The sequence below is a fragment of the Calonectris borealis genome, chromosome 8 (genome assembly GCF_964195595.1).
Source record: "Calonectris borealis chromosome 8, bCalBor7.hap1.2, whole genome shotgun sequence".
In the NCBI taxonomy this organism is placed as follows: Eukaryota; Metazoa; Chordata; class Aves; order Procellariiformes; family Procellariidae; genus Calonectris; species Calonectris borealis.
In genome coordinates, this window is record NC_134319.1 from 455,135 (window position 1) to 482,900 (window position 27,766).

The 27,766-nt window shown below is 45.0% G+C and overlaps 1 protein-coding gene across 1 annotated transcript in view; it reads left to right on the plus strand.

Moving 5' to 3' along the window:
- ERICH3 (glutamate rich 3) overlaps window positions 1-24,931 on the plus strand; it is a 36,897-nt gene extending 11,966 nt beyond the window's left edge. The window contains exons 4-15 of the mRNA XM_075155518.1: window positions 71-142; window positions 1,966-2,127; window positions 2,754-2,837; window positions 3,328-3,483; window positions 4,807-5,025; window positions 5,688-5,868; window positions 7,331-7,517; window positions 9,770-10,065; window positions 12,590-12,811; window positions 19,377-19,880; window positions 21,283-23,513; window positions 23,992-24,931. Coding sequence (XP_075011619.1) covers window positions 71-142; window positions 1,966-2,127; window positions 2,754-2,837; window positions 3,328-3,483; window positions 4,807-5,025; window positions 5,688-5,868; window positions 7,331-7,517; window positions 9,770-10,065; window positions 12,590-12,811; window positions 19,377-19,880; window positions 21,283-23,513; window positions 23,992-24,063 — 4,386 coding nt within the window. The 3' untranslated portion in view covers window positions 24,064-24,931. The remainder of the gene's footprint in view (window positions 1-70; window positions 143-1,965; window positions 2,128-2,753; window positions 2,838-3,327; window positions 3,484-4,806; window positions 5,026-5,687; window positions 5,869-7,330; window positions 7,518-9,769; window positions 10,066-12,589; window positions 12,812-19,376; window positions 19,881-21,282; window positions 23,514-23,991) is intronic.
- The last annotated feature ends 2,835 nt before the right edge of the window (window positions 24,932-27,766 follow it).

Sequence of the window (27,766 nt, forward strand, 5' to 3'; positions counted from 1 at the left end):
AGCAAGTGTTCTTACATTCATTGACATCTCATAAGGTACATTATGATTTCTCTTTCTCTTACATTGATAGCGTCATCATCAGCTGGAAATAAAAAGGAAACTTGAAAATTCTGTGAGGAAGGACAGGGTGCAGAAAATCAAGGTAAGGCTTGAGTGCTACTGAGTACCGATGGGACTTGGCAGTTTTGCCCTGTGTTAAATAACAGCCATGAGTCAGGCCAGAGGTTCACTGAGAAAAGTGTCCTGTCTCTGATGTTTATGGAAAAAGTACAAGAAACAGGCAAGTAGAGGATGATCCTGCCCCAGGTTACATGTCCTTCTTCCGCTATCCAGCAGTTCAGGAACTTCCATTCATGCACATGTTTCCTTTTGAATCTACTTACTATTTTGGTTCTGCAGTCTTCTTAGTTGTGGAATTTAATTATGAGTTGTATGAAATGGTACTTCCTTGCATTTCTGCACAATAATTAATGTATCTGCTGTCTGATAATTGTTTGATGCTTCATTGGTCTCGTTATGAAAAAGGTTAATAACTGTTCCCCTTTTCCAAGGCATTTGTGATTTTACATACCTTTTTCGTATTCCTTCTCAGTTTTCCAAGCTGAAGACCCTTAGTCTATTGAATCTTTCATACATGAACCATTCCAGGCTTCTCATTACTGTTGCCATTTTTTTCACCTTTTCTAGTTCTACTATATCTGTTTTGAAATGGGGAACCAGAACTGGATGAATAATTTAAGATACCTGTTGCAGTTCTTCTCCTCGTAATTCTAGACACTGTCTGCTTTTGACTGCTGCTGAGCACTGAGCTCACATTTTCAGTTGTTTGCCTCTCCACATGATGTTTAGCAGAACCAGCATGTAAGTAATGAAAAGAGGTTTCAGAAGTCTTCACTTTGGTGTCATGTAGGTAGAGCTTGATCCTGTAGTTGTTAGAGTCATGGAAATCCCACAGACGTCAATGGTTCTTCTCCCCGGGAAGTCACTTGGACTCATATGGGAAAAGTTGTTCTCATTTTGGCTGAAATATACCCAACATCTTATTTCTTTATTAGGAGCCTGCATACATTGAGAAGAAAACATTGAGAAGCTAGCTGCTTCTTTGAGCAGTTGAAGAACAATGTCAAAGCTTTTTAATTTTAAATAATATATTTATGAGCAATTCATCAGGTAAAGAAAGGAGGAGATTTTCATGAAAAACACTGATCACTATGGTAATTGCAAAGGCATTATTTACTGACTGAACTCTGCTGGTAGAAAGTCGCCACAGGGGAAGCAGTGACTAAGACACCCTATCAGGGGATTCTGGACTTGGATAATTTTGGAACGTAAGCCAAAACTGCTTCCTTCAGTGAGAAGCGTAAGGGAGAAGCCTGCAGATATGTGATCGGTATCTTTGCTGTGATGCCACACTGGGACACAGGAACCTGGCTGGAATTAGCAGTGTAATTTAATTCTCACCTCAGACATTCAGTTGAATTCGGCTGAGTAGCTAATCTAAAGGGAAAGGAGAAAGACAGATGGCTGGGCAAGGGAGGAGGAGAAACACAGCTATCTATTTCCAGAAGGGTAGTCAGCCCGGTGTGGAGCTTTTGAGAAGAAAAGGTAGGGAGGGGCAGCAGGCAGAGCAAGGAAGTGGCAGGTGCACTCAAATTTAAAAACCAAAAGAGACCTTCAACGAAACCAAAAATTGGGAGATACACAGGAACAGGCAGATGAATTGAATTTGGGGGGATCTGCAGCAGGAGAGGGCTGCAGGGAAACGAATCAGAGATGGGAACAAGTCTTCCCTCGTCCCCCTCTCACTCGCCCCTTGATATCCTTTCCTTCCTTAACCAGGTGTTCCATCAGGTCTAGGCAATTTGATCGTCATAGCTGTCCAATGAAAGAGAGACAGAAGGCAAGCTCAAACATTGCTGTTAAGAGTATTTAGTATCTCGGAGAAGTAAATTTCTATTCTTTTAGGTGGAACAATCCAGAAGATCAGTGGAAGGTGCTAGCCCTATGCGCTCCCCACATCCACCACTTGGCCCAAGAAATCATTATGGGCTCCATCCTTTAGTGGCTGGAGAACCCGCTGGTCACTCACACCTGGCGAGTTTCACCAAATCCGCCATATGCTACAAGGTAAGCACACACAGCTGAAAGCGTGCACGTATACCTATGACATCTGTGCTTAGTCTAGAGCATTGACTGCCCTGATTGTTCCAGATTAGGATCCTTCATCTCTGGAGGCTGATTTCCTGTTTGCAGGGTTGTGTCATTAAAGAGAAATCTCAAGAAGCCGATGTTGCAGAAATGGCACATCAGAACTTAGATAAAAATAGCTTTGCTTGTGATAAATCTGCTTTAATCTTTCCCTTTTATCTGCCTTATCACGCAAGGTTAGGCCAGTATCAGTACATTAAGTATTGTCAATGAATACTGAGGCTGTAGGCAAGTTTACAGATGTTGTAAAATCCTGCAAGCAATGGATGTCTTTTAGAAGACAGAACTGAAGGGGTGCAATAAGACTAAAGCTCTTTCCAGAAGGCCGTGCTTTGGAGCTCTGGCTCAGAAGCCTCTTACTCTCTGTTAACAGGCAGAGAAGGAATGTTAATATACTCTTGAAATATAATGATGCTAAAGTCTAAGGTCAAAGATCAAATATATAGTCCAGTTTTAACTGGTTCTCCATTTCAATAATGATAATTGGTGCAGATTGAAGAGAGACTTTCAGTCCTGAATGACCTTTTCCTCTCCATTCCATACAGAGGGCACCTGGACCTGTAGTTGATTATAATGGTGGACATCCTTCTCATCAACACCGATCCAAGGAGCCTGTCTTTTCTAAGATGGTGAGTTAACTCAATTAAACAGTTTTTTTCAGGTTTTAACATTTTAATGTGGTATTCTGAAGGGTATACAAGGAAAAGATGAAATAAAAAAGTCAGAAAAATGCTGATATTGAACAAAAATAGGCATGCTTTTGTCGTGCATTCTCTCACTGTTCATGTGCTGAAGTCACCAAAACACAGCACACTGCTACAGTTTCTGAGTTCATTATGCTTGCTTCAAGGCTGCACTCTGGAGAGACAGTATCAAAACCTAGATTTATGCCCAAGAGTTATTTTGGATGCTCCAGTTTTTGGATGCTCAATTAGAGATGCCTAAAGGAGTCTGGCTCTTCAGAGGCAGACTAGAAAATTTCATTTCCTGAAGGTACCTGAGAATCACTCATCACTTCCAAATATCTTGATCAGTCCTATTTTTTTTTCTTTATGATGCTGCTCTGCACTGGAAACTGTACACTGAGATTTTGTAGCTGTTTGCTTTTTCCTTTTCTAGACCTCCTGGCGCCCAAATACAGCTCCAGGAAATATGCAACACCCACTTCGCCTCCAACCACTTCACAGCTGTGCTGCAGTAGGGTCTGTACCAAAGACTTCAAGCTCTAAACAAAAGTGCTGCACACTTGAAAATGATCAGCAGTTTGCCAGTGGGGTGAGGCCATATTTCATTCTGAAAATAATATAATTTTAGGGACAGCTTTATAATACTGCTTTAGTACTGTAGTTCCCAGAACTGTATACTGCAGGCAACATGCCTACCAAATGGTTATCAGCTTTTATTTAAACTCTCCTTTTTGACCTCCCCTTAATTTTCAAGACATTTTCTTACTGGTCTAATGCCCAGTTCTTGAACACAGCCAGGAAAGACGTGGTGACTTCTCTTCCATAGTATAAAATCTCTCCGCATGCAAAATTTTCTGCCTCTGCATAGATTTTCTGTTATGTAGAGAGGGAGGCAGCCACTCGGTTAACACCAATAACTCAGGAATATTTTCAGACAGTCTTACAAGTGTTCATCTTCATCTACAGCTGCAAAGTAGCAAAAACTCATTTTTATTTTTTACCATTCCTCCTACTAAGTCACACTAGTGGGTTCAGAGAATGAGAGCTTTTAGGAGTAGCCAAACATGATCTTGATATGTACGCCGTTACTTTCAGGTGAGATTTGGACTTGTCTTCTGTTCTAGAAAAACGTTATGTAATTGGCTTTGTGTTAGGAGTTCCGTGGGACTGGAGGATTTTGGAATGGGACTGTGACCTGCTACTCCTGACTGGCAGACACTGTATGAATAGCTCCCTTCTGCTATGCATTTGCTCTGTATTGTGATGGTCACGATCCTTTCTCCAAGAATTTGCTGGCACTATCTACGTCTACTCAAATTATGGGTGACGTAGATGGTTTCTTTAATGCTCACTACTGACATAACAGCTAAATCAGATCCAGAGCATGCAACGTTTGCAGAATTTATTCTCTAGAGATGTCTTGCTTTTCAGGGCCCTGGTTCTCTGTATTTCATCCTGAAGGAGGACTAAACCTCCACTACAAATGGGAAAGAAGTGTTTTGAACCACATCTTGTGTAATTGATGCCAAATGATGTTACTGTTGGAAGATTCTGGCTGCTTTGGAAATTGCTTGCCAGCTAAGAGAACGCAGCAGTGCTGTGGGGTTGTGCAGTATTCTGTCTGCTTGTGGTTCTAACTCCGCATGGTTACAAGTAGTACATGGTTCACAATGTTGTATATATCTATGAGGGTGACATTTTCAAGCAATCTGCCTGTTGCTTTGCAAATTAAAAGAAAGGGTTTTAGCACAGAAACTGTTTTCATGAAGAAAATTGCAAGCATCAAGTTAAGGAATTGTTCTAGAAGAATATGTGTTACTAAATGTAAAGAGCAGTCAAACCACGGTTAGTTCAATATACTCAGTAGCTATTTTTGCATAACCTATTTAACCTGATTAAAATGTTTTTGCAGGGCGAAAAGAATGGGTTAAAACTTATGAATTCAGTGGAGTATGTGACTGGTATATCCCCGTATCAACTCCCCGTCATTAACAATTATGTGATACCAGTGCCACCTCCCTCCCTACAAAAAGGAGACAAGAGCATAAATGCCGTGAGAAATGGGATGCCCAGAGGCAGACGATTTCATCCCACCACTGCACCAAATGGCTTAGAGCAACTTTTAATAAAGGTAACTTATCTCTGTCTACTTCTCAGTTTATGTATAGGTATATTACCTTCCTCACTGATGTATTCGCCTAATGCTGAAAGATGTGTATACTTAGTTTGCATAAAGGTTCGCTGAATTTTTGAAAGAAAGAAAATTTATAACTACTAAAATATATAACTGCCACCCATCTCTCTATACTAAAACATTTGATGTTTTTCATCAGTTGGGGGAAAAAAAGCTGCTTGAGCAGAAAAAACATAGCAACTCTTATTTAAAGCCTTCCATCTTAGTCAATCCGACCCTGTCTCTGCCCATATCTAGTACCAGAACTTCAGAGGGATATATGAAATGCCTCGAGTGTATGAAAACTTCATCTGTTACACTATAGCTCCAGCCAGTTTTGACTCCTGTAAAGGAAATTGTAGGAACCCAGGACTGGGAAGGACAATATGGGTCATTAAACCTGGTCCCTGCAATTTTGGGCAATTCAATGCAATGGATTTTCAGTCCAAAATATTTTCCTGCCCTTCTGCATGTTACAAAACACTTTCCAATTTAAGCAGCTCAAGGCCTGTCTTAAAAGACTGGAAGCCTCAAGTATATGCCGCACATACATGATCTTTGTGTTCACTTTTTGTTAGAGTTGGAAGCTGAATGCATTTTTTGTGTGTTTCCTGCTGCAGAATTCTGGAGGATTCCCAAAGCCCTCGTTACGCAGCAATGCATTTGTTACCATGGTCTTTCTAGGAAAAAGCGTGCATTTATCTCACGATGACGCTGATTACAGAGATGAAATCAAAGTCTATCAGCAGCATTGTGGAGGAGAAAACCTTTGTGTCTACAAAGGCAAGCTATTGGAAGGGGGTAAGGATAAAGAGTCAAAGAGTTCATATTGATTCTGGCAGCATCTCTTTTTTTCGGCTAAAATGTTGGTGTGATATCAAAATGATTTCAGCTGAGCTCAGTCAAGGTATATGCATCCATGGATTTTTATACCATCTGCCTCCACACTAACTCTGGATCTACGGCTTCATGATTGAAAGTGAGGTTACAATTACTCTTGCAAATTATGGTAGAATGAATTTAGAGAACTGATTTAGCAAAATACTGTAGCTTAGATTAATTTTGTATAGAGATGTATGGTTAATAAAGTAGTTGTAGCGGTAAACTGTCCTTAAATAGGGGTTATCTGTTTCTGAGTTGCTATAATACATCAATGCATGTTGCTTATTTTTCCAGAAGGAAAGGTACATAGAGGGAGCCCAATTCCCATCTCTTTTACGTGAGTGCGATTCCATCACACCAGTAAAAGGCAAATTGTGTTCTGGGAAACTGGGAAGAGGAAATGGCTGGGAGATTTTCACTTACGAGGAAGAGTGATTCCACAGATCATGCCCCCCATTCCAGCTGACAGAGCCCACTGTGTTTGCATTTTCACGGGATGTGGGAAGAAGGTGCAGAGATCCCTGCACTTCAGCCTGTCGCCCGAGGTTATGGGCGCGCTGCCGTGTGCCCACAGATCTGGTTAGGGCGTTTGTTGCAGCTGCGTCCCAGCTGTGCGGAAGGTGTCCTTTGTCGTGCTCCTGTTGTCCCGAGCCCCGTTCACACCTATTAGGGAACCTGTGGAGCACAGTGTGGCTTCCTGCCTGCTGGTGTGCGCTCAGCTTACTTTGGAAGGATGCCATGACTTGTGGGTTAAGGGAGCACAACCCAGGCCCCCCACCGGCATGCCGAACATGGATGCCCAACAGTGCCCTTGCCGAGTAGCCTGAAATGGCGCCAGAAACAGCGTCTTTCAGCTGCTCAGTGACACGACCGTGTCAGTGCAGGCCCAGAGCCGCTAGTACTGCACGGGCTGCTCTGGAACCGGGTTGCACGCTGCGAGCTGCTGCGCTGCGCGGTGTCTGCATTACACTGCAGGAGCTCTAACATACCGCTGCGCTGCACCGTCTGGGCGCACGCCAGGAATCCTGAGCTTTCTGTGCATAATGTACTCTCCTGTAAGGCAAGCGGCAGAGTTAATCTTCCTGAGACGGGAGGCTCTGGTCTCTGTTCTGCTAAAGCAGTGAGCGGCCAAACTGACGATGTATTCGCTTGTCACAGGTGTGTCCAGCTTGGTATTCCTGGGTCAGAAAGAGACAAGGCTGTTGTGTGGGGAGGAGGTAGAGTTTTGCCAGCTAATTAATACAGCCGAGAACCAAAGTACCTGACCTCAGAGGGCTGGGTGCCTTGGTGGTGATGCAGATGAGATAGATACAACAATTGCAATAGGCTGACAGTAAAGCATAACCTTTTTCTTTGAACCCTTTCCTTTCCGTAATTACAGAGACCTTTCAGTTCATCTCAAAGAGGCACCATGGTTTCCCATTCAGCCTGACCTTTTTTCTCAATGGGATGCAAGTGGACAGGATGAGCTGTTGCTGTGAGTACAAACATCAGAAGCGTTCCAGGCTGGGAGGCAGACATGGATACTTCGGGTTTCTCAATGTGGAGGGAGCATCTCCTTGCTACAGGTATGGAGACGAATACACTTTGCTCACAAGGACTTAGCAGCCCAGTTTTTAGGGAGTTTATCACTTGCTTCCTCTTTTTTAATCTTTCTGGCACTCCACAGCTCTGTAGAACCTCCTCTGTTTCTCAACGCCCCTTGAAATGTGCAGAATTGAGCCTATCCCTCAGGGTCCCACATCCAAGGATGCCATCAAAGGCAGCTACTTTTGTGCTGCCTCTTCAGTCACTCTGTGGAGTACGCACAGCAGTGGACAACGTTTGCACCGGATCTGTCAGCTTGTCAGGAGGCAGTCAGCACTTCCTCAACAGTCGAGTATGGAGGAATAGGTGTGGGGTGGTATACATATGCCGCTGGCATGTTTCTGGTGGAAGTGATAGCGAAATAAATATTGAGAGTGCTGCTGAGTTAACTGTAGTTTTCAGGGTTTTCTTTGTGATTATGAGAACAAGATAATTTATTTTTAAACAGCTCTGCCTCTACGGTGGGATTCTGCTGTAATAGCCCTGGCTGCAGACTAAGACAGTATTGAATGTTAGCCATGTTTTAGACAACAAATCCGTGCAGAAGATTCTTGGTTTTGGGCAAAAGTCAATGCTGTGAGCAACAGCTGTGGTTTTGCCAAGAAGCTTTAATTTTAATAAAATCTTCCTTTTGTGTGATTGTTAAGTCATGCCAGACAAGTAAACTTCTGCACACATGCATAATTTTAAAACTTTTTTGTTCTTTTCATAAGTAATTTTTAAAAGATGTTGTGGTTTAGCCCCAGCCGGCTACTTAGCAACAACTAAAATATCAGTGTGTTATCAACATTATTCCCATATTCTCAACCAGATTCTCCCCATAAATGACAACTATTTTCACATCTCCTTCAGGTCAAATGCAGTTGTATTTGTTAACCAGATTCTCCCCGTAAATGACAACTATTTTCACATCTCCTTCAGGTCAAATGCAGTTGTATTTGTTTCCTGTTTTGAGTATGACACCACATCCACACATTAAATACCCCCTCTGATTCTCAGTAAAGATCCCAGTTGATTTTCCCTGTTGGGTTAAGGCGTTGGTTCACAAAGAAGTAATGCCACAGTGATTTCTACACCAATGCTGTGATCCTTGCACAGAGAGTTTTCTGCTTGCCGAGGTCCAGCATTTCTGCATAGTAGAACTGCTTCAATATCTCAGAGATCCCTGAAAAAAAACCACGAACAAATAATTAAAAGGTAGGACTCTTTTCAGAAATTGTCACATTTACATTTTATGCCCACAAACCAAAAAGATTTCTAGACTGAATGACTGTAGGATATTTCACAGTAGTTTGTAAACAGCTGGAATGTGAGGGGAATTGCAATCAAGCCTTACATAAAAAAAGCAGTTTTGGTGGAGGAAAAGTTTTTAAAACATAGTTGTCTGTGAAGAAAATATGGTTTTCCAGAGAGACTTGTGATTAGCTGAAGTGAAAGTTCCAGTTTCCGTTTCATCCTCTGCTTGCAGATTTGAATCAATGTACTACGTACATCACGATGTCCTGACACTCGTAGGTGGTGTAGGGTGGCTCTTTGTGTCTGCAGTTAATGTGAATCAGGAGTAGGAATCTGGTCTCTTACATGAGCCTCCTAACTGTAACATAGAGAGGCTGTCACTCCATTTTATACAAGAGGAGCAGTCTCAACAAGTCGTTCAAAATGCTTTGTTTTCCAACGGTTTGGGTTTCTGTTAGGTAGCAAAAACAGAACAGAAACTGAAAAAATAATTCATTTCAATCTCCCTCTTCCCCCGCAGTTATTAGACCCAGCAGAGAAATTAAAAAAAAAAAAGTCTTATCCACAAAACTGGAGTTATCGATTTACTGGGTGTTACAGCAGGATCTGGATCAAGCTCACCTCTGACTTGCAGCTTGTCTGCCTTTCTCAGTGATTGTATCTTCACAGATCATGCTTGGTATAGCTTGAAATTAATGGACCCATGATAATTTTGATTTAAATCTGTTTATACTTCAGTTGTCACCTTGAAGTGCAGACAGTTTACCCTCCTTCAAGGAGGAACTGCATCTGTGTTAGTGGAGCACTTGAGGATTTTAGGTGCTTCTCCAACTAAGTCATTATCAGTAACCTTGTTGTCTGTGTGGCAATGCAGAGGCAGATATGTACCTGGTTTTACTGCTGATAATGAGCTAAAGAGCTCACTGTGTCTGCTGCCCTTCCATTGTTCACAGAAAGAAAAATGTGATACTTTCCAATTCTCCTTGGTTTTTTATAGGTGTATCATTGCAATGGGTCTGGACAAAAAGCCATCCCCTCCCAAAAGAAAGATGGAGGACCATGAGGAAAACCATGTGGGTTCCTGGAGAGATGGAGTGCGCAGTGAGCCAAGTAAAAGCAGTGTTGAGCAGAAATCAAGCAAAGATTCAGTGTTAGTCATCTTACCAGGTCATGAAGTGAGCGTAGAAACTATTGAGGACAAAATGGAGACCGCACAGGAGTACAGAAAAGAAGAAAGGAAAAAACTATCTGATCGTGAGAGTGAAGATAGTCAGGAAGACACCGTTAAAAATGGTACAGTATTCTAAAACACAAGCAGGGGATGAAAAATGGGAGAGGATGATTCTGGAGAAGGTATGGGATTGTGGGCCTCCAACTTCGCCTGGAGCATCCTCTCTTAGGACACCTCACGTGTGAGAAATGTGGTGATGCCTGTGTCTGGGCAATAAAATTAGTGGGGCTCCTTTCAGCCAAGCAACAGGATGAGAGGGTTTTGCAAGAGCCAAGAAAGTCAGTAAGGAAGGTCTGAGAGGCTGAAACAGGAGCCTGAGGTAGGTGGGAAAGCAGGAGGAAGGTGGGGCACAGTGAAGGGACAACAGTGAAGGGGGAGAATGGCAGCAGGAGAATGGCAGCAAGTGGAGGACAAGTAGAGAAGAAGGAAGAAATGGGGCTGGGCGTGAGTCTGAGGTGAGCTCCTAAGGGAGACAGGACATCATCATAAGGTGAATGGAGAGAAGACGCTGGTCATAGGGGCAGGAGGTGGAAGAGCCTCCTGCTGCCTGCTGCGAGATGGATGGGAGGGAGGGACGAACTGGGAAGGGGAGGAGGCTGAATGCTGGGTGCAGAATGGGAGGGAAGAGTACGTAGCAGCAAAATGTCAGCACGATTTAGTGCCAGATGAACTATTTTGGTCTTTTCTCCTGTCTGTTGCCAGTGGGCGTGCAATGCTTTGTCCACTTAAGGCTCTCTCCAGTCCCTTCTCCACCACATGGCCCCAGGCACCGCTTACCTGACACTTGCCCAAACCTCCAGCTTCCTCGCTTGTCTGAGCTTTTGTTCCCTCTGCTCCAGGTCTACCAGCTCACCTTTCTTGCCTTCTCTGCTCCGACCCCGCTGGGGCTGTCGTCCTTTCCCTTTACCGAACGCGCCCGTTGCCTGCGGTAGCTGGCTGACCTTGCCTCTTTTGCTTGAGTCCCTCCTCGTTCCTGTTGACAGGGATTTAAAAAGAAAGACCGGAGAGAAGCTGCCCTTGCTGAGAGTTTGCCAAGGGGGTGTTTCTTGTGGCAGACAAAGATAATATTTGTGGTATAAAAATGATGCGCGGCAGCTCCACGTGCATGCTCAGAACGTGCCGTTTCCCCAGTGCCACCTAAGGCTGGTCCCTGTTGCCATCAGGCTGCTTCCAGCTCTGCCTGCCGCTACGGGCAGAGACGTGAACTCAGCCTGTGCCTTCACTCACTCCTTATTATAAAGCCTTTTTCAGAGTAAGTCAAATTTAGAGAGAGATTTTAATTCCTACTTCCTATTCCTATTTTTACTTTCATAATTCTGCAGTGCTACTGCTCAGCTTCCTCATTAGTCCCTGTGGATGTGTGTTTGTGATTAATCAAGCCTTTTTCCTGCCGGGAGGTGGGCACCTTTCTGACAGTTACCTGAGGCCTCACTTCCAACAATGCAGTTGGAATCTCAATTGATTTTTAATACAGAAAATAAATCTCCTTATTCCCTTAATTCTCATTGTCTGGGTAATTGTTTATTTGCCTAATTGGTTCTGCATCAGATACTCTTCATTTCAGTCCTTGGCATTCTGTCACTGCAGTACTTTAGAAACACTGATGGGAAGAAATAGAGGTGAGCAATAAAATCTGAAAGGTGAGAAATTATGTCCACGAGGGACAACTGGTGTGTCAGCAGTGACAGCTCTCCTTCACAGTTTAGGTTTGTTGCCTCTCTGCTGCATGTGCAGTGAGCTAGTGGTAGCGGTGGAATTACTGAATTTTAAGCGGAAATCACTGACATCACTCTGCATTCTGGTGCCTGCGATTTTAAATAGTGCAGCCTTCGCTGGAAAGGGGAGGATTCTTCAATGCATATGCATGAAGACAGTCTTTACCTATAGATCTGGGCAAAGTTATCTATCAAATGTTACAACTTGTCAGGCTGGTAGCCTGGGATGAAATCCAGACCATGTTCATGTAAGAATGGTAATTCTGCCGAAAGCTTCATTTGTACTAGGATTTCACCTGGGACCTGAATGAGCATATTAGAACAGTGTGATAACAGAATGTTCCTCTGCAGCACCCTTTGGCTGGATTTAATTAATTCATTTAGTTTGTAAGCCTCTTCTTTGCTAATTAGCCATGTCAATCCACATTTATCTTACTTTGCGCTACAATGTATTACCTTTCTCCAGCTTTCTCTATTGCTTGTATTTTTTTTCATTGCAACAAGTTTTTCTCCTGTAACGAGACTGTCTTGCGTTTTATTTCTGAGTTTGCCCAGCTCTTAATTTTTCTAGTCCTTTCAGTGGCTAATGATTTTGTTTGTTTTGTTTTTAGTGTATTAATCATACTTGATGCATCATTCAGTAGCTTTATTGCATTTTTGCTACTCTATCTATGAAGAACATGATGCTTTTTTATGATAATGTGCTGTTATGATTCCTATCTGTGGTCTTAGATTCTCTCATGGCTTTAAAAAGACTGAGCAAATGCAAAGGCAAAAGGAGATTAATGAAGTTAACCTCTGTCTGCTTAAAAAGAACTTTATTAGTTGTGAATTCCGTTTCCTGTCTCACAGTGTGATTCTTTTATTTTAGAGTATGAAGAAGATTTTGAAGCAGATAAAGAAGTTAATGAAGAGGGACAGACTGGTGATCAAATGAATGGAATGTCAAAGTCATCCTCAGATGATAAAAAACATAATTTAGACTATGAAAAGGAGAGTAAAAACTCATCACAGAAGGCCCTGCAGGCGTCTGACAGTGAGAAAGATGAAAGTGATGGATATTCTGACAGTGACTCGGAGGATGATAAACAAGGTTAGTTTTTTCCATAATGAGGCTTACAGAAGTTGACCTGATGCATGTTTTACATTTTGTGTGTGTCCAGTACGTATGTTGAGTCTGCATAGGAAAAACCATGCAATTCCTCCTGAAGTGGTAAAAGATAGCTATTTTATCTGTTCTTATTAATTCTACCATCTGTCACTGAAATACAGCCAAACCCACTGGCTGTATGTAAGCGTGTGCCAGCTCACAGCAGACATTGCTGAACTATTTAGTTGCAGAAATGGAGATGGAGCCAGTCAGCAAATTAGCTCTAAATACTTGGGGCAGATCAGCACTTCATGTCAGTGGTCACCGGCATCGGAAGAGCTAGGACCACTTACACCTGCTGAGGTTACGCACTTTTATCTGAGAAGTCACCAGGAAACCCAGCATGCCACCTTGTATTTTAGAAGAGCTGTCTTTAATGGCCCTGAATAATCAGAACCTCAGCTTTGTCCTCTGGTGCATCACCGACTCTCTCCTGGCTCAGGGAGGAAACGCCGCCAGCTCAGCTGTCCGTTCTACTTGCAGCGCTTGGGCAGTTTGTGAGCATCCTGGTTCAAGTCTGGCTGTGAACGAGTAAGAGTCTGAGTCAGTAGCATAGTCTGTGATTCTTGATCCAAATGTAGGTATAAAAGTGTGCAGTGAAGTGTCCAAGACCATTATTATTATTAATTCAGAAAGATTAAACTGTTCTGGAATAAATTTTTGTAGAATAAGTAGCATTTTCTGTCATTCAGTTTTTTGGATCAGCACTTTTAATGTCTAGTGTTTTAACTATTGGCCTTCATGCAGTCCAAGCCGTGCATCTTCATAAATAATCCCATGGAAAACTTGCAGGTAATTTCTCATTTATTAGACAAACAATAGAATTCCATCCACCCCGTGGTGAATAAGCCAAAAGTGAACGGCCTCTTCCTTCTGGCACAGTATTTTATTTCTCTCTGACATTTCTCCTCTATGGCTTTGTTAGATCCTGAGCTGACTTATGTGCCTCTTGCTTGTCATCATGTACCAGGATTTCTCCATTTACTGCTGTTTTAAAATTAATTACTTTATCTTTCTTACATTTGACAGTCCTATTGTACAAACTGTTTCTCAAGTTAAATGGAAACATTACTTTCACATTTGTATTTCTAGGTGAATTAAACAAAGATAATACAGCTGTTTGTGGAAAGGTTGCAGCTGCAAGAAAGATCCAGTCTTTTTATAGGAAGTATAAAATCCAACAGAAATTCAAATCAGGTTTGAAACATCCTTGCTTGTAAAATCATTGCAGTGATCAAAAAGAATCTTAATTTTTGTTTTCTCATGACAATCAGAAATAGCTTGTAATTCATGAATAATCAGTACAATTAAGCATTCTTTTCTGCTTGTTAGTGTATGGCATTACGAAATTTTTCATGACTTTAATCAAGAGCTTCTCAAGCTCTAGCAGTGTGTGATGATCAAGTGAAAGTGTGTGATGCATAGTTGTGCATAGGTGGAAAGGAACAGGTAACTCTAAGGGCCTTTCATGGCTACCTATGCATTAAGGTCTTTGTTAAGGGCCACCCTTATTCACCTTTGTTTGTACTGGGATGGAATACTGCTGCACGCACCAAAACTCACTAATTCAATATAAATTTTTCTATGATGAGGAGAAAGCCACCAAATCTTGAAACATGGACATTTAACATTAGCAACTAATAGTGTAAAACAGCTGGTCATCTAGGCAGGGGTTCCTTACCGATCAGCTGGCAGGCACTGCTGATGTTCTTCAGTTTGTATTTGCCATGGCTTGCTTTGTTCTCCTTTACTGCAGTAGCTCAGGACATGCATTTAAATAATTTCTGTTCTCTGTGGTTTTAAATAAGACTGGTTTAATCTTCTTTCTTAGCAGCCTGATTTGCTGCTTCTATCTTTTACATCAGCACACTAATAGAGTGTTCATCTGTTATTACTTGCATCTCATTTGGCAATCAGCAGTGGGCCAGGGGTGTCCGGCGCTGGGGAGCATTGCCTCTGTGGAAATAAGGGAAGCTCTTTTCAAAGGTGCTTCTTGAGAAGCTCACGACTTGGAGTCAGTTTTCCCTTTGGCCCCCATGAGCTGTGATTTCTTAATCTTTTCTCTGTGACTTTTGGAGAAAGGAGGCAGAGAAGCTGGCTTTACTTCATTTTCCCTGTTGTGTTTGCTGAGGATGTAAGGAAGAGGTAGGTAATATTCTAATTTGACATTTGGTATTTTAGTGTAAGGAGTGGTTACCCAAATACTGGATGGGGACCTAGAGGGGCTTTTAGAAGTCTAAATATATAAGTACAATAACTAATGGAAGAGACATGGATTAGGAGCTAGGGATACCGGTGGAAAAGCCTTTTTCGTGATTCATATTGTGAATGCATCTGTTCTGTGCTGTGAGCATTGTTTGACTGCTCCCCGTAGGTGTAAATGACTGTCAAGAGGAGCAGTGCTTCCAACATTTGTCTTCTTGGGGCAGGAAGCCTGAAGGAGTTCTGCAGTCCTTATTTAGCACTAGGAAACGGTAGACTGTAACATCAGATAAGGATGTTTTAAGGTTACTGCTAGCCTTGGGTGACATTTCAGATCACCGGAATTTTGGATTTCTAGGGACTTTGCATTTAAGTGTGAAGCTTGGGATGATCTTTTTGTTCTGGCTGTAGTGATTAATCTTCAAAGAGATTTCTACACGCGGGGTGGTAGAAGCATTCCGAAACCGGTTGGTATCTACTCCTTTTGTGCTTGCACAGAATGTGTTTACAGACAGTAAACAGTGGAACCCAAACTGGTGCAGGGCATTTCCTTCTGCATGAATAGGAAATTTGCTGTAGGAAGGGTTTGTCTTCTTCCAAATGTCTTTTTACTGTTTACCTGATGGCATTGGAGTTCTCATCTAGTTTTATCCAGATTTGTTTTTAATCCTTTGAAAAAAATGATCACTTTTTTGCATTGTTTTTGTTAACCACTCTAGGCATAGATACATTAAACACAAAATGCCTGTGATTTTTTTATACCCATTTCTTATTTGTTGATTTTTGATATTTTCCCCTTTGTATCTTTCTAATTCTTTTTTTTCCACCACTGAACGGAAGAGGTGGAGAGAAGGGATAAAAAAGATGTGGGCTTTTCCCAACTGAGATGTAATAATAAATTTATGAAAAATAAAAATTCATTGGTAATTTTGAGGACAAGAAGAGCTTTCTGTCTGAATGAAGGACCCTTACTCCTAGTTTTTCTCTTATAACTGAATCCATATACCTCTTTAATATCCACCTCTTTTCCACTTACCTGAATTGTCACTTCCCTAATGTATCTAGTTGTGACAGAGAGGTTCAGGCCCCCTTGCAGTTGCCTGCAAGATCCTCCAGCGTGTAATGCTGTGCATGCAGGGTGCAAGCCGAGGGCTGGGAACTAGCATGAACTTCACTGCCAGCTGAGATAGGATGTGGATGTGTGATCCTGGATGTAACAGATTACAGCAAATCAAACCTTGGTCCTTCTTTCTTTGGTAGTGTAGATGTACTTGCAGTGTGCATTCAGAGTAGCCCTGCTGCCACCTATATATACTGTTTCTAGCTCTCATCTTCATTAAATAATGTTGGGCCCATGAAAACTGTTTTGGGAGTTACTTAGCTATTTTATCTCTTAGCCCTAAGGTACGCCCCGTTTCCCCTTGCTTTAAAACTGTGTTGCCTTCTGGACTGGCAAGGCTTACAACTGGGTGTCAGTTGTCAAGCCCTCAGTTATACGAACACCCTGTGACTTGATCTCTGCAGTTCGAGATGTCAAGGTTAAAACTGTGAATCTATTATTCACATGTCCCCTGGAGTCAGTCAACATGGACATTTACTAGTTTGATTTGGTAAAATGGGTTTTTGTGGGAAGCGTTACTGGGGCATCATGCTAGTGATAGTAACTCATTTTCTCTTGGCTTGCAGAGCTGTGCTGGTTTTTAGATCTGTTACCTACAGTTCAGCTCTTGAATTTGTCTTTCGGCACATAAGTGATTTCATTTACAAAGTTATTGAACTCCTGTGGCTGCTGTTAACTTCCTGGGCTGCTCAGAAGTCACTCTGCTCCTCTGTGGTATGTACATACACAGCTAGGTGGCCAGCAGAATGTGTTCAGTTAAAACATTTAGGGAAGTCCCAGCCTTGTTATTTTTTTTGTCTTTTGGTTTTTATTTTGTTATTAGGTGGATTTTTGAAGTGTAGGTGAATTTTTGTAGTGTTTGAAATTTCTTTTGATACAGATTGTCCCTACTTTGCAGTAGTATGTTGGTCACTGGTAGTGCAAGCTTCCTTTCTGTCAGGCTCCTAGAGGCAAACATAAACCTGTGACCACCTGGAGATTACCCACACCATGTGTTTCTGCGTAATTTAACTTTAATTGTTGCTAGTTTCAACTTTCATCTCCTTGTGACCTGAGATTCTGTGTGCTCTGTACATTTACTGTGCCTTGAATTCATCTGCTGAGCCTTGGACCTGTAATTTTTTTGAAGAAGAACTCACTTGCTTTCAGTTAAGTGTTGGTAGACCAAGATTTTGGATAGCAAGCTTTTGGGCATAGACACTATGTTTTTGTGTTTCAGTAATCAGTACACAAATCCACTTGTAACCTATGAGTGCTGTTATAGTAGAACCAACATGCTAATAGTAAGGGGATCTGGATTTTTATGAGTACATGCTGTGGACAGATTTTGTCTCATCTTAGTTCAGTATATCATTACACTTGTTCAAGAGCGTCTGAATTCATTAGGCCCCTTGGGTCGGTTCAGCCAGCATATAAAGTTTTAGAATAATATCCAGATAACTGAGGTGCCAAAGATGTTACTTTTGCATACAATATTATGAATCAGACATAAATAAAGAGCATGTAAGAGAGACCTTGGCATTCAAATCCTTGTGGACCATAAGCCTGTGAATAAATTGGAAAGAATCACTGACAATTCCCATAGTACAATATGTAAACTGCATATCTGAGTTGTTCTGTCTCTGAACTTGCTTGTTTATATTCTTGTAAGTGTCTTTTGGAGTGAGGTTTTCTAGGAGTCTAAACATACCTACCGTTAGAACACCAGTGCAAGTCCAGTGGAGACTGGAAGCGACTGAGAGTCATTACCAGGTGGTGGCTGTCCAGTCATTTGTGCCTGAAATCCATTGCAGTAGGGATCCTGGAGGATGGGCGTCCACCTCACGTTTGGTACCACTTGTTACCCTTGCTGCCAATCTCTGTGAAGATGTCGAAGTTAGAACGAGCGTACGCCTCAATGACTTCCCCAGAGATGCAGGCAGCGTCCTCACACCACCACTAACGCGTGCTGGGAGGTGGAGTCGCACTCTGTTCCTTTTCCTTTGCTTCTTTTAAGGAAAATTGAGGAGTTTTCTTGAATTGATAGTCTGGCACCTATACAAGGCAGTCCATTAATTTAGAATTGCAGTTTCCGTTCAAACACACCTTCTTTGTTCTTGTTTTAAAATTAATGGGAGTAGTTGACATATTTTAGGGAAGTTTTAGCGTCCATATTTGAGTTTTTTTTTAAAGCAGTCCTGCAAAGTTTTTGTAATATATTGCAGATGAAAAGGATAATTTAAAAGATTACAAAAAATTGCAATAAGCCTTCCTCAGATCCACAGAGGAAGAAGAGGCATAGAGGCTGCTGGGAGATTGTGGCTGCAGGAAGAAATAATGCAGCACAGATTGGCTCCTGTGGCTCTGAGAATAGCTGTTCAGGGACAGAGCGTGGGTCCAAATTCTACCTCTGGCCTTTGGCCAGCAGCGGGTGCCTAGGAAAAATACAAGAAAAGGGTAAGAATACTGTGCTGCTTCCCCACTGTGTCTTCCCACCCCTGTAATTAGCTGGTGTCAAGGGCGGTCCCTTTTACTTATTAGGCCTAGCTGGATTTTTCTTCCCTGAGTTTGACTAATCTCTTCTTGAACCCATGTGAACTTTGGACACCAGCAATGCTGTGTAGCAGTAAGCTCTACTGTTCAGCTAATGATAGATGAAGAATTATTGCTTTTTTTTTTCCCCCTCAAATTTTCTATTTATGAATTTCATACCATGGTCCCTGTATGTTTTTTTAGAGGAGACAGTGAACTTCATCTCCAGTTCAACTTGAATGGTTTACATATGATTTTGGAGATCTTTATCATATTCATCGAGATAACAGGAGTGCACTAAAGGACTGTTGATATGGTTGAAATCTTTTATCAAATGGAGCTCAAGAAACTATTCTAAAACCTGTCTGAGTCATATTTAGAGGTGCTTTTGGAGGTGTATCTCTGTGTGATTGATGGAGCTAATCTGGTTCATTTCCATTATCAGAAAAAAATATGTTCAATGGCTTTGATTTTAACACTTTGATACATCTGGGCAATGTTCTTCTATTACACTTACTGGAATTTTGTCACGATATCCTCAGATGGTGTAGTCAGAGACTGATATCAGATGAGTGTCTGTGCCTTTGTGCATAGCAAAGGGAACTAGTGGCCAATGAATGCAGATGTTTTAGTGACAAATACTAAAACAAAATTATGTATGTTTGCTATTTTTAGATCGGAGGCCTGCACACTCTCTCTCATCCATCAGTACTCAGTGTAGCAGTGAAGATGACTCTCATGCTGAAACGATGAAAGACAATGTTAAGAGCAAAGAGGAGTACAATATCAAAAGGGCATCTAATAACGCAGCACATGCACAGTATGGAAATGAGAACAGGGAGAGTAAACTGCTCAGAATGGAGGAAAATCAGGAAACTTTTGCACTAGAAAAGGAGGGAATAGATGAATCAGAAAAGGCAAAACCAGAAGATCTAACAGCAAGGGAAGATACTGCAATTTTTCATGAAAATATAATGGCAGTACAGCATCAAAGTCCTGAAGTTAATGGGGAACCCAAACAGGCTGGGTCAGTAGAAAGTAACATAGGGGAAGATGGGGAGAAGAATGCAAGTACCAGGAGGGATGACGGGGAGGAAAGTCTTCTACTGCCTTTGGAAAGCAATATGATGGAAGTGGAGGATACCAATGAAGAGTCTCCTCAGAGTGACGAAGGAGGTGGTGAGTACAGTCCCTCTGCACAGCTGTGAGTGACTAGAGCATGCAAGTGTTGCTGTATTTGCCTTTATACTAAGTCATGGTGCAGCAAGGGGAATGCAGTTGCTGGACTGTTTTGAAGCTACTAGAATACTCTGTACTGCTGTGAGCTAAATAACCACCCAGAATGTAACCTTGGTTTATTGTCTCTTTTCTAGTGTTTCCAGTGTAAGGCTTTGGCTGTTCTTTTTTACTCCAGTAAAATGGGTTTCACATATCATGCAATTATTGTAAAATCCAAACGTGATTTATTACCTATAGGAGAATCTGTATGCCAGGTTGGGGGACTCTGTTTATAATGTCTAGATTCAAATAGAACTAGATTCAAAAAGAACACCAAGAATTGCCATGTGAATCATGGTGCAGCAGATGAAGATCAAAACTATGTCAGTTGATTCACGATTGTGTTGCTTCACTCTGTCATGGATTTGTTGGCAAGGAGCAAATCAGTTAGTTGTGTGACACCTCGTTTTTACTTTTGATAAAATGGGCCTGGAATCTTCTCTGGCTGCCGTTCCAGAGATGGGGTCTAGTTGCACAGGCGGTTGCGCAAGCAGGCAGCAAAAAGCAGTAATTGTGGAGTGCAGCAGTAGTGCAAGAAGGTAAAATAAGTCAAAAACAGTGGGAGATGATTTGGGGCAAGACAGCTTTTGCCCAGTTTGAGAAAGGGTGGCTTGGGAGAGACCTTGCTCCTTGCTCCTTTGTGCTTCTCAGTGGCACAAAACTTCTCATTTTCTAAAGAACAGGAACCTGCCATGTTTGTACAAAACACTGGTGCAGCAGCACAGGCTGCTGGGGGTGCCTGCCCAGGGACAGATCCCAGAGCACCAAATTCGATGAGGGCATTGCCGTTAAATTCCCAGGGGGCGGGAATTGACCCTGTATTATTCCCCTGGTGTAATTACAGAATCCATGAGAAGCAATTACCCATTTTACATGAACAGCTGAGTAGTATTCTTCCTGTGTGTGCATATTTTACATGAGCAATTTACCACCTCTTTCTGATTTTTTCAATGTTACTGTCAAGCTTATAGCTATTTCATACACACACCTGAGCTCCCTGCTAGGCAGGTGAGGGGAGGAGGGAGAGTAGGCAGGGCAGGCAGAACTGGCAGAATTGAAAGCTAGTCATGCATCAACATTTTTCCTTAAATTAGTTATGCCAGATGCCGGAACGGCAGCACTAGAAACGTAGTCAGAGCACAGGTGCATGATGAGAAGCAGCACAGCAAGTTTTCTTCTCGTCACCATGCTGATGCCCCTTCATTGCTTGGGAGAGATAGCATCTTTAACAATAACCCTGTAAAACAGCCTTAACAGTAACACAGTTCTCAATAAAACTAATGTTTTGATTATTTCTTAATAGAGCCAGATGGAGCTTTCTTGGCAGAAGGAACAAGAACACTTGATGTGCAGAAGGCAGCAGAACAAGTGGTACGAGAAGGGCAGATGGTAGGGGAGAGACAAGCACTTGAGAAGGAAGATTTTGTTGCTGAGGGAGGAGATGCTCGCACCGAAGAGGCGGGAGAAGGAATGGCACAGGTGGGAGATTTGCTGCCCGAGGAAGACACAGTGGCTCTGCTGCAGGCGGAGGGTCAGCTTGCGGTGGAGGAATCTGCACCTGAGGAGGGCACCATGGCAGAAGAAGATCCCGAAGGAAAGGGGACAGGGAAGGGAATGGAGTCTGCCGCAGAGGTGGCACCTGGGGAGCAGGAAGTTCTGACGGAGGGGACGGAGAGCGAGGCAGTGCTGGGAGAGCAGGCACCTGGGGGAGAGGAGCCGGCAGGGGCACTGCTAGGCAGGGAGGCAGACGGAGCAGTGCCCGAGGGGGAGGAGGTGGCTGGGGAGGTCTCCGAGGGAGAAGAGGCTGTGGAGGAGGCCTCCAAGGCAAAGGAGGCTGTGGGAGCAACAGGGCCTCCGGTGAGGGAGGTGGTGGGTGAGGCGGTGTCTGAGGCAGAGGAGGCCGTGGAGGAGGGAGGTTTTGCAGGGAAGGGCGTTGTGGCGGGTGCTGTGCCTGAGGGAGAGGAGGCTGTGGAGAACGCCAACTTGGCAGAAGAAGGGGTGGCCGAGGCAGTTGGCCCTGAAGGAGAAGAGTCTGAAGAGGAAGCAGGGGAGGAGGCGGTGGAGAAGCCTGGGGCTCTCCTGGAAACATTAGGGGGTACGAACGTTTGCACTGGAGAAGCAATGCCTGGAGGAGAAGATTTTGTAAAGTCAAATGAGTTTTACCAGCTGAAAGCCTCAGGGGAAGAGCGGATGGAGATGGGGAAAGCTGCCATAGGAGCAGCCATATCTGAGAGTGGCAAGGCGTCGGAGGTAGAAGGGAGCTCTCTCCTGAGAGCAGAGGACGCGGCGGAGGAGTCTGTGGAGCCTGGCAGGGGTCCCATGTTGCAAGTAGCACCTGAATTAGAGGCACTGGTGGATGCTGGAGGGGATCCCGTAAGTGAAGGGTCATCTCAGTTGGAGACCACAACAGCGGAGGAGGAGGAGGGCTCAGCAGAAGCACTTCCGAGTGGAATCCCATCTGTAGGCAGCAAAGCAAAGACAGAGTGTGCAATGGAAGAAAAACGTGATGGAGGGGTGATGGGAGTATCTGGGGAGATAGCCAGGGCAGAGTCAGGAGGTGGAGAGGTCGCGGGTGGAGCAGCAGGTCCAAGGGAGCTGGCAGCTGGGTCGGAGGGACCGCCGGAGCGTGCTGAGGAGGGAGGGAAGGAGAGGCCTCCTGCTGAGGCGGCGGTGGGCGAGGCCGCGCTGCCTGCCCCGGGGCTGTGTGCGCGCTGGCCGGGGGGGGCGGGGGTGGTGGCCGGTGCTGTGGTGGGCGGCCGGGCCGGGCGAGGGGCTCTGGCTGAGGGAGCGGCAGGGGAGCCGGCGCTGGTGGGAGAGGTGGCGGGGCAGGCGGTGGCTGGGGATGGCGGGGTGGGTGACGGGGCGGTGGCACAGGAGGGGGTGACAGGAGCAGTGTGGGCAGGACAGAGCGGGACGGGGGCGGCAGCGGCAGAGAGGGTGACACCTGAGGGAAGGGGGGCAGCCGGGGAGTCTGGGAGGGACAGGGAAGGGGTGGCCGATGGACCCACGGGCGGGCGAGGGGTGAACCAGGAGGCAGCGCTGGGGTGCGAGGGAAGGGGGCCAGCGCCGGCAGGGGCCGAGGGCCAGGGCGAGGTGGAGTGGGAGTGGAGCACAGCACGTCTCGTGTCCCCACGGCATGGAGAACCGTGTGGAGCGATGTCCTTTGGGGAGCAGCCGATTGCAGAAACCTCCCCAAGCACCCCAGCACGTGGGGGTGGGGGAGCGGAGCCGAGGGGGAGAGGGTCCGCAGGAGCCGAGGGGCTGTGCCCGGGCAGCCAGCCGCAGCTGGCAGCTCCCGGGACAGGGGCAGTGGGGGGCAAGGATGGGCCACGGGAGGGGACAGAGCAGGTGGGAGTGAAAGCCGAGGGGGAACAGCCAGGCCTCCGTGACAACACGAGAGAGAGAGAGGGTGTCTTGGAGAGTGCACAGAGCGCTTCTGGGGTCAGGGAGCAGAGGAAGGACAGTCCCGTTGGAGGGAGCCCAGACGCCCCGGGAGCCGCTGACGCAGGCGAGAGGAGCCGCGGTCCCTGGGAGGTGAGTCCTGCGTGGGTTGGCTGCTGCCCCCCGTGCCCGTTTGAGTCCCCAGACTGGTCCCTGTCAGAAGCCGAGGGTGCACCACTTCGTCCCATTTCTTATCCTTTCCTTAAGTATCTGCTGCTGGTAGCGGGGGTAAGGGGTGATAAATCCTTTTGGGTGGCAACTTCTGCATTCTTTCCTGTTCCCGAAATCTCATTGCAAATATCCTCGCTCTGGCGCTAACGCCAGCCATCTCGCCCCGCCGGCCGCGTGGAGCAGCTCCTGCCACCCAGCGTGCCGCTCCTCTGCCCGGCTCTGGTGGCAGTGGGTGAGCCCCGGCAGCACCCGCTGGCTCTGACGCTCCAGGCCAACGGCAGCAATTGGCTTCTCTGGTTACCCGGCATTTGCTTGTAGGAAATCTGTTACAGCAGTGCCTCAGTAGCTCAAAGTTTAACATGTTTTCTGTAAAGCTAACGTTTTTCTCGTTGTTTTGTAGGATGTTGTAAACCCAGATGCAGTTGTCGTGCCCTCAGTACAGCCCCAGGATGGGGAAGAAACTTTCCTCTAAGCTTTTTCTGCAACTCCTTCAGTGCTGTGTCTTGCAACATTTACACAAATCGCTGTAGATTTGTGCTGGTTGGGATGTTCACTCCTCCTTCGTTTTACTCCACGAGTACCACAACCATCTGTCATGTTTTACTAGAGCAGCTTCTCAGTGTGCAGCAGACAACTGAAATAAGCCTGTGTATGCCAGCCCAGGAAACAGCACTCCTTCGTAATTACGAAGACAATAATTGCAGGGATTGTTCCACAGCTGTCATGCTTGTTTTTCCCAAAACACAAAGAAATATTGGACTGGCTGAGCCTCCCCTCCTCCCCCAGGCACCGCATGCTTCTGCTGGCTGGTGGGAGGGAGGGCTGAGGGTAGATGTGCTGTACGTGTTTCCACAGGACAAGAAGTTTGTCTGTACAGAGTGCCCATGTTTGGCTGTACCTGTGTCTATGTACTGACTGCATTTTTCTGCGTGTCGTTTGCCTTTCTGAACTGCAGACTCTTCACTGTGAGTCGGGGCTGTGTCTTCATTGCTGTGCACGGGGCACTTGCGCACATTAATGCTTTGATTCTGATAAGAGCATCTGGGGGTTCAGCAGAGGTGTGGAACGGCAGGGTTGGGGGAGAAATGGCGGCCTCACGGAAGGGTTTTTAGCTTGGGGGGCTGCCTCCACCCCACATTACAGGCAAGCGAGCCCTCCAGCGTGCACGGGTGGCCCGTGCTGCGAGCGGGTGGTGCGCAGGGGGGGCTCCTCTCTCCTCGGGGATCCAGCCTTGTTGCTGGCCACACTTCAGGGCATTCTTGGGACTTTGAAATGTTGTTGAAAATCGGAACAATTCTAACTCATATTTATAAATGAATAAAGCCTGGCCTTTTGCTTTTGCTGGTGTCAGTCAGGAGTAACTCCCTGGGCCCACGGAATCTGTGCTGAAACTGCACAGACCTGGGGTGGTCAGCGTGAAGCTGTTTCAGCCCAGCGCTGGCTGCGGACCTCCACTGCCAGAGTCTCCCTTTCAGGTCTCCCTCGCCTCCGAGGGCTCCTCGAGACCCTGCCAGGCCGTGGCGTCCAGGGCTGGGTGCGCAGCAGCCTGGCAGGCATTGCTCGGTGGGCTGCAGGATGTTCTACCCCTACACAGGGGGACTGTAACTGTGTTTTCGGATCTGGAAATGGAACTGGAATGAGCAGGATTTTGAGTGGATTGTTACTGTAAGTCACTTAAGATCAATATACAGGGGATAGGAAATTTAAACATGATCAAGTAATTCGTGTTTGTTCCCTCCTGTACTAAAGACGATTGCGTTTGTATTTTCAGTCTGGATACCAGGAAGTGCTTTGAAAGAGAAAAGTAGACAAAAAAGACTAATAATAGCTTTACAGCCAGCAGTTTCAATGAAAGCATTGCATCAAGTGATCCTCAGTGGTGCAGTTGAAATGTTTATTCTGTGCAGTATTTGCTTAAAAGCACATATTTGACTTTTGACCATTCAGCAATGGTCTTTTCCTTTTAACCAGAGAATGTCCGTAAAATCAGAAGTGGCTTAATCACTGGACCAAGACATTTTCAATGTTGTTCAATATCAAAAGAAGTGCAGTAAATAGGTAGAAGGTGTTTGCATACTCTACAGTTGAATACACCTGGTATGTGAAGTGTTCAGAATTTAAATTCATGCTAAGGACCTTCTGCAGAGGTTTGTTTTTTCTGTATACATATGCACACCTGCACATTTTCTTGGGTCTATAAAAAAACCTGTACCAGTCTGTGTAGTTCCTTGAATTTTTGCAAATGATTTCCTTGTAAGAATAATACTTGCCAATCAAGTAGGGCCTGGTCTTCAGTATTTATCTCTGCTTTCTAACTGAATGACTAATGTTGGGTTGAGTATTTGTGCCGCTAAAACCGTATCGTGCAGATACCCATGCAAAGCAAATGCCTGTGGCTTGTGAGCATGACTGTACCGAAGCCATTTACAAATGCGCGTTCATACACATGGGCTGCGGTTCAAGTGTTATAGATGAACAAAGGCAGAGGGAGGAGCGCAGGGATTAGAACTAAGAGGGTCAGGATTGAAACTAAGGCTGTACTTGGGCAGGTCATGAACCACACTGGCTTATTTGACATTTAGCTGCTTTACTGAGCCTAGGATGAAAATGCGAGAGGTTTGATTCATTTGTCGTAGGCAAGTGCCAGAGTGATCTGCGGAGCATCTCAAAATACTCTTAAATAATACTCTTGCTCTGCAAATCGAGAGCACCGGGAGCGGGGTCCCCACTCCAGCGCTGGCTCTGTCTGGTAAGGGAGCTGCAGCCGCGCAGGAGCCCCGAGCAGCCCTGTTCTGCCCACGGGACAGGTCCCCTCCGGGCTCCGGCCCTTTTGAGGGGCTGCTCTGAAGCCCGTGCTGAGCGACGGGAGGGCAGCGCAGAGGCGGGACGGCTGGGCCCGCGGGCAGCGCTGCGGCTGGGGCCGCCCGGGCGGCAGGTAGTCCTCAGGGCTGGCAGCCGCCTCTGAAGCAGGTTTCTCCTCTTGTGCAGCCTCTCGCCAGCCTCCACTCCCAACACTTCAGCCAGGAGGAGGGTTCTTCCCTTGTGGGTCGAAGCTTCCTTTGAAGAAATCCAGCATTCAGGGCACGCTGAAGATGATTAAGTGGCAATATGAGTTTGCAGCAGCAGCAGAGGACTTAACTATATCCGCTTCAGCCTTTTAGAAAAGAGGCAGCTGAACTCCCAAGGCACGCTGGGGCTGCAGGAGACCTGGGGCATCGGGGCAGTCCCAGATGAACAATGCAGTAGTGATTGTAAGGAACTGGAAAGCTGACAATTCATTATTTAAAATACTTAAAATATTTATAAATGGCACTTGTGCATATGATTTTAACAATTAGGGAGATGAATCCTTTGGTTAGGAACATGCCAACTCATACAAGTTCTTGTATTGCTCTAAAAAAACCAGACTTCAAATACTCTGGTTTTATATACTGATAGGAAAAAAAAATCAAATTTCCCAAGAACACTGTAATTTTTGAGCTCATATCATACTGGTGAGATCACCTGTTTCCTCTCATGCTTCTTTCTGACAGCTATACTTACAGGACAGATGCAGGCGAGGTTTGATCTGTGGTAAGGCAACAGCCCTTACCCCATCCTGGCAGCTCCCCCCCGCCATGTACCGCATACTCACCTTCTCCCTCACCCGTTTTGCACGCTGGCAGCGCCGCCGGCAGCTCCTGGGGACAACACGGCCGTGGTGCGACGAGGGCCAGATTTGTGCCTGGGACATGGCATTACTGTTCACTGGCTGGCTCCTTTAAGGCAACGGATTTCTAAAAGGTCAGAGGACTTGAACCAGATATGGAATTGAGTTGAATTAGCAATTTCAGCTTCAGAGAACGGCTGTTGGTGTGGCTGTTAAAGATGTACCATTTGTGTACTTTAAAACATGGGTATGCCTGTAATCTGAGCAGGTGGAGTTTTTGTAAGAAGCAAAACCATCAAAATGGATAATTTTATGGTTTTGGAAATGCTACCCATGGTAATTTCTGCTCTCCTATCCATTGCTAGTTAGTAATTAACTTCAAAGTGAAAAAATGTAGGTGGCACTTAGGGAAAAACAAGATGTGCGCAAAAAAAAAGAGACTAATTATTAAACTGAACATATGTGAGAAAAGCAAACTATCTAACAGTGTTGCCACTGGCAAAACTCATTTTTGGCTCATCGCAAA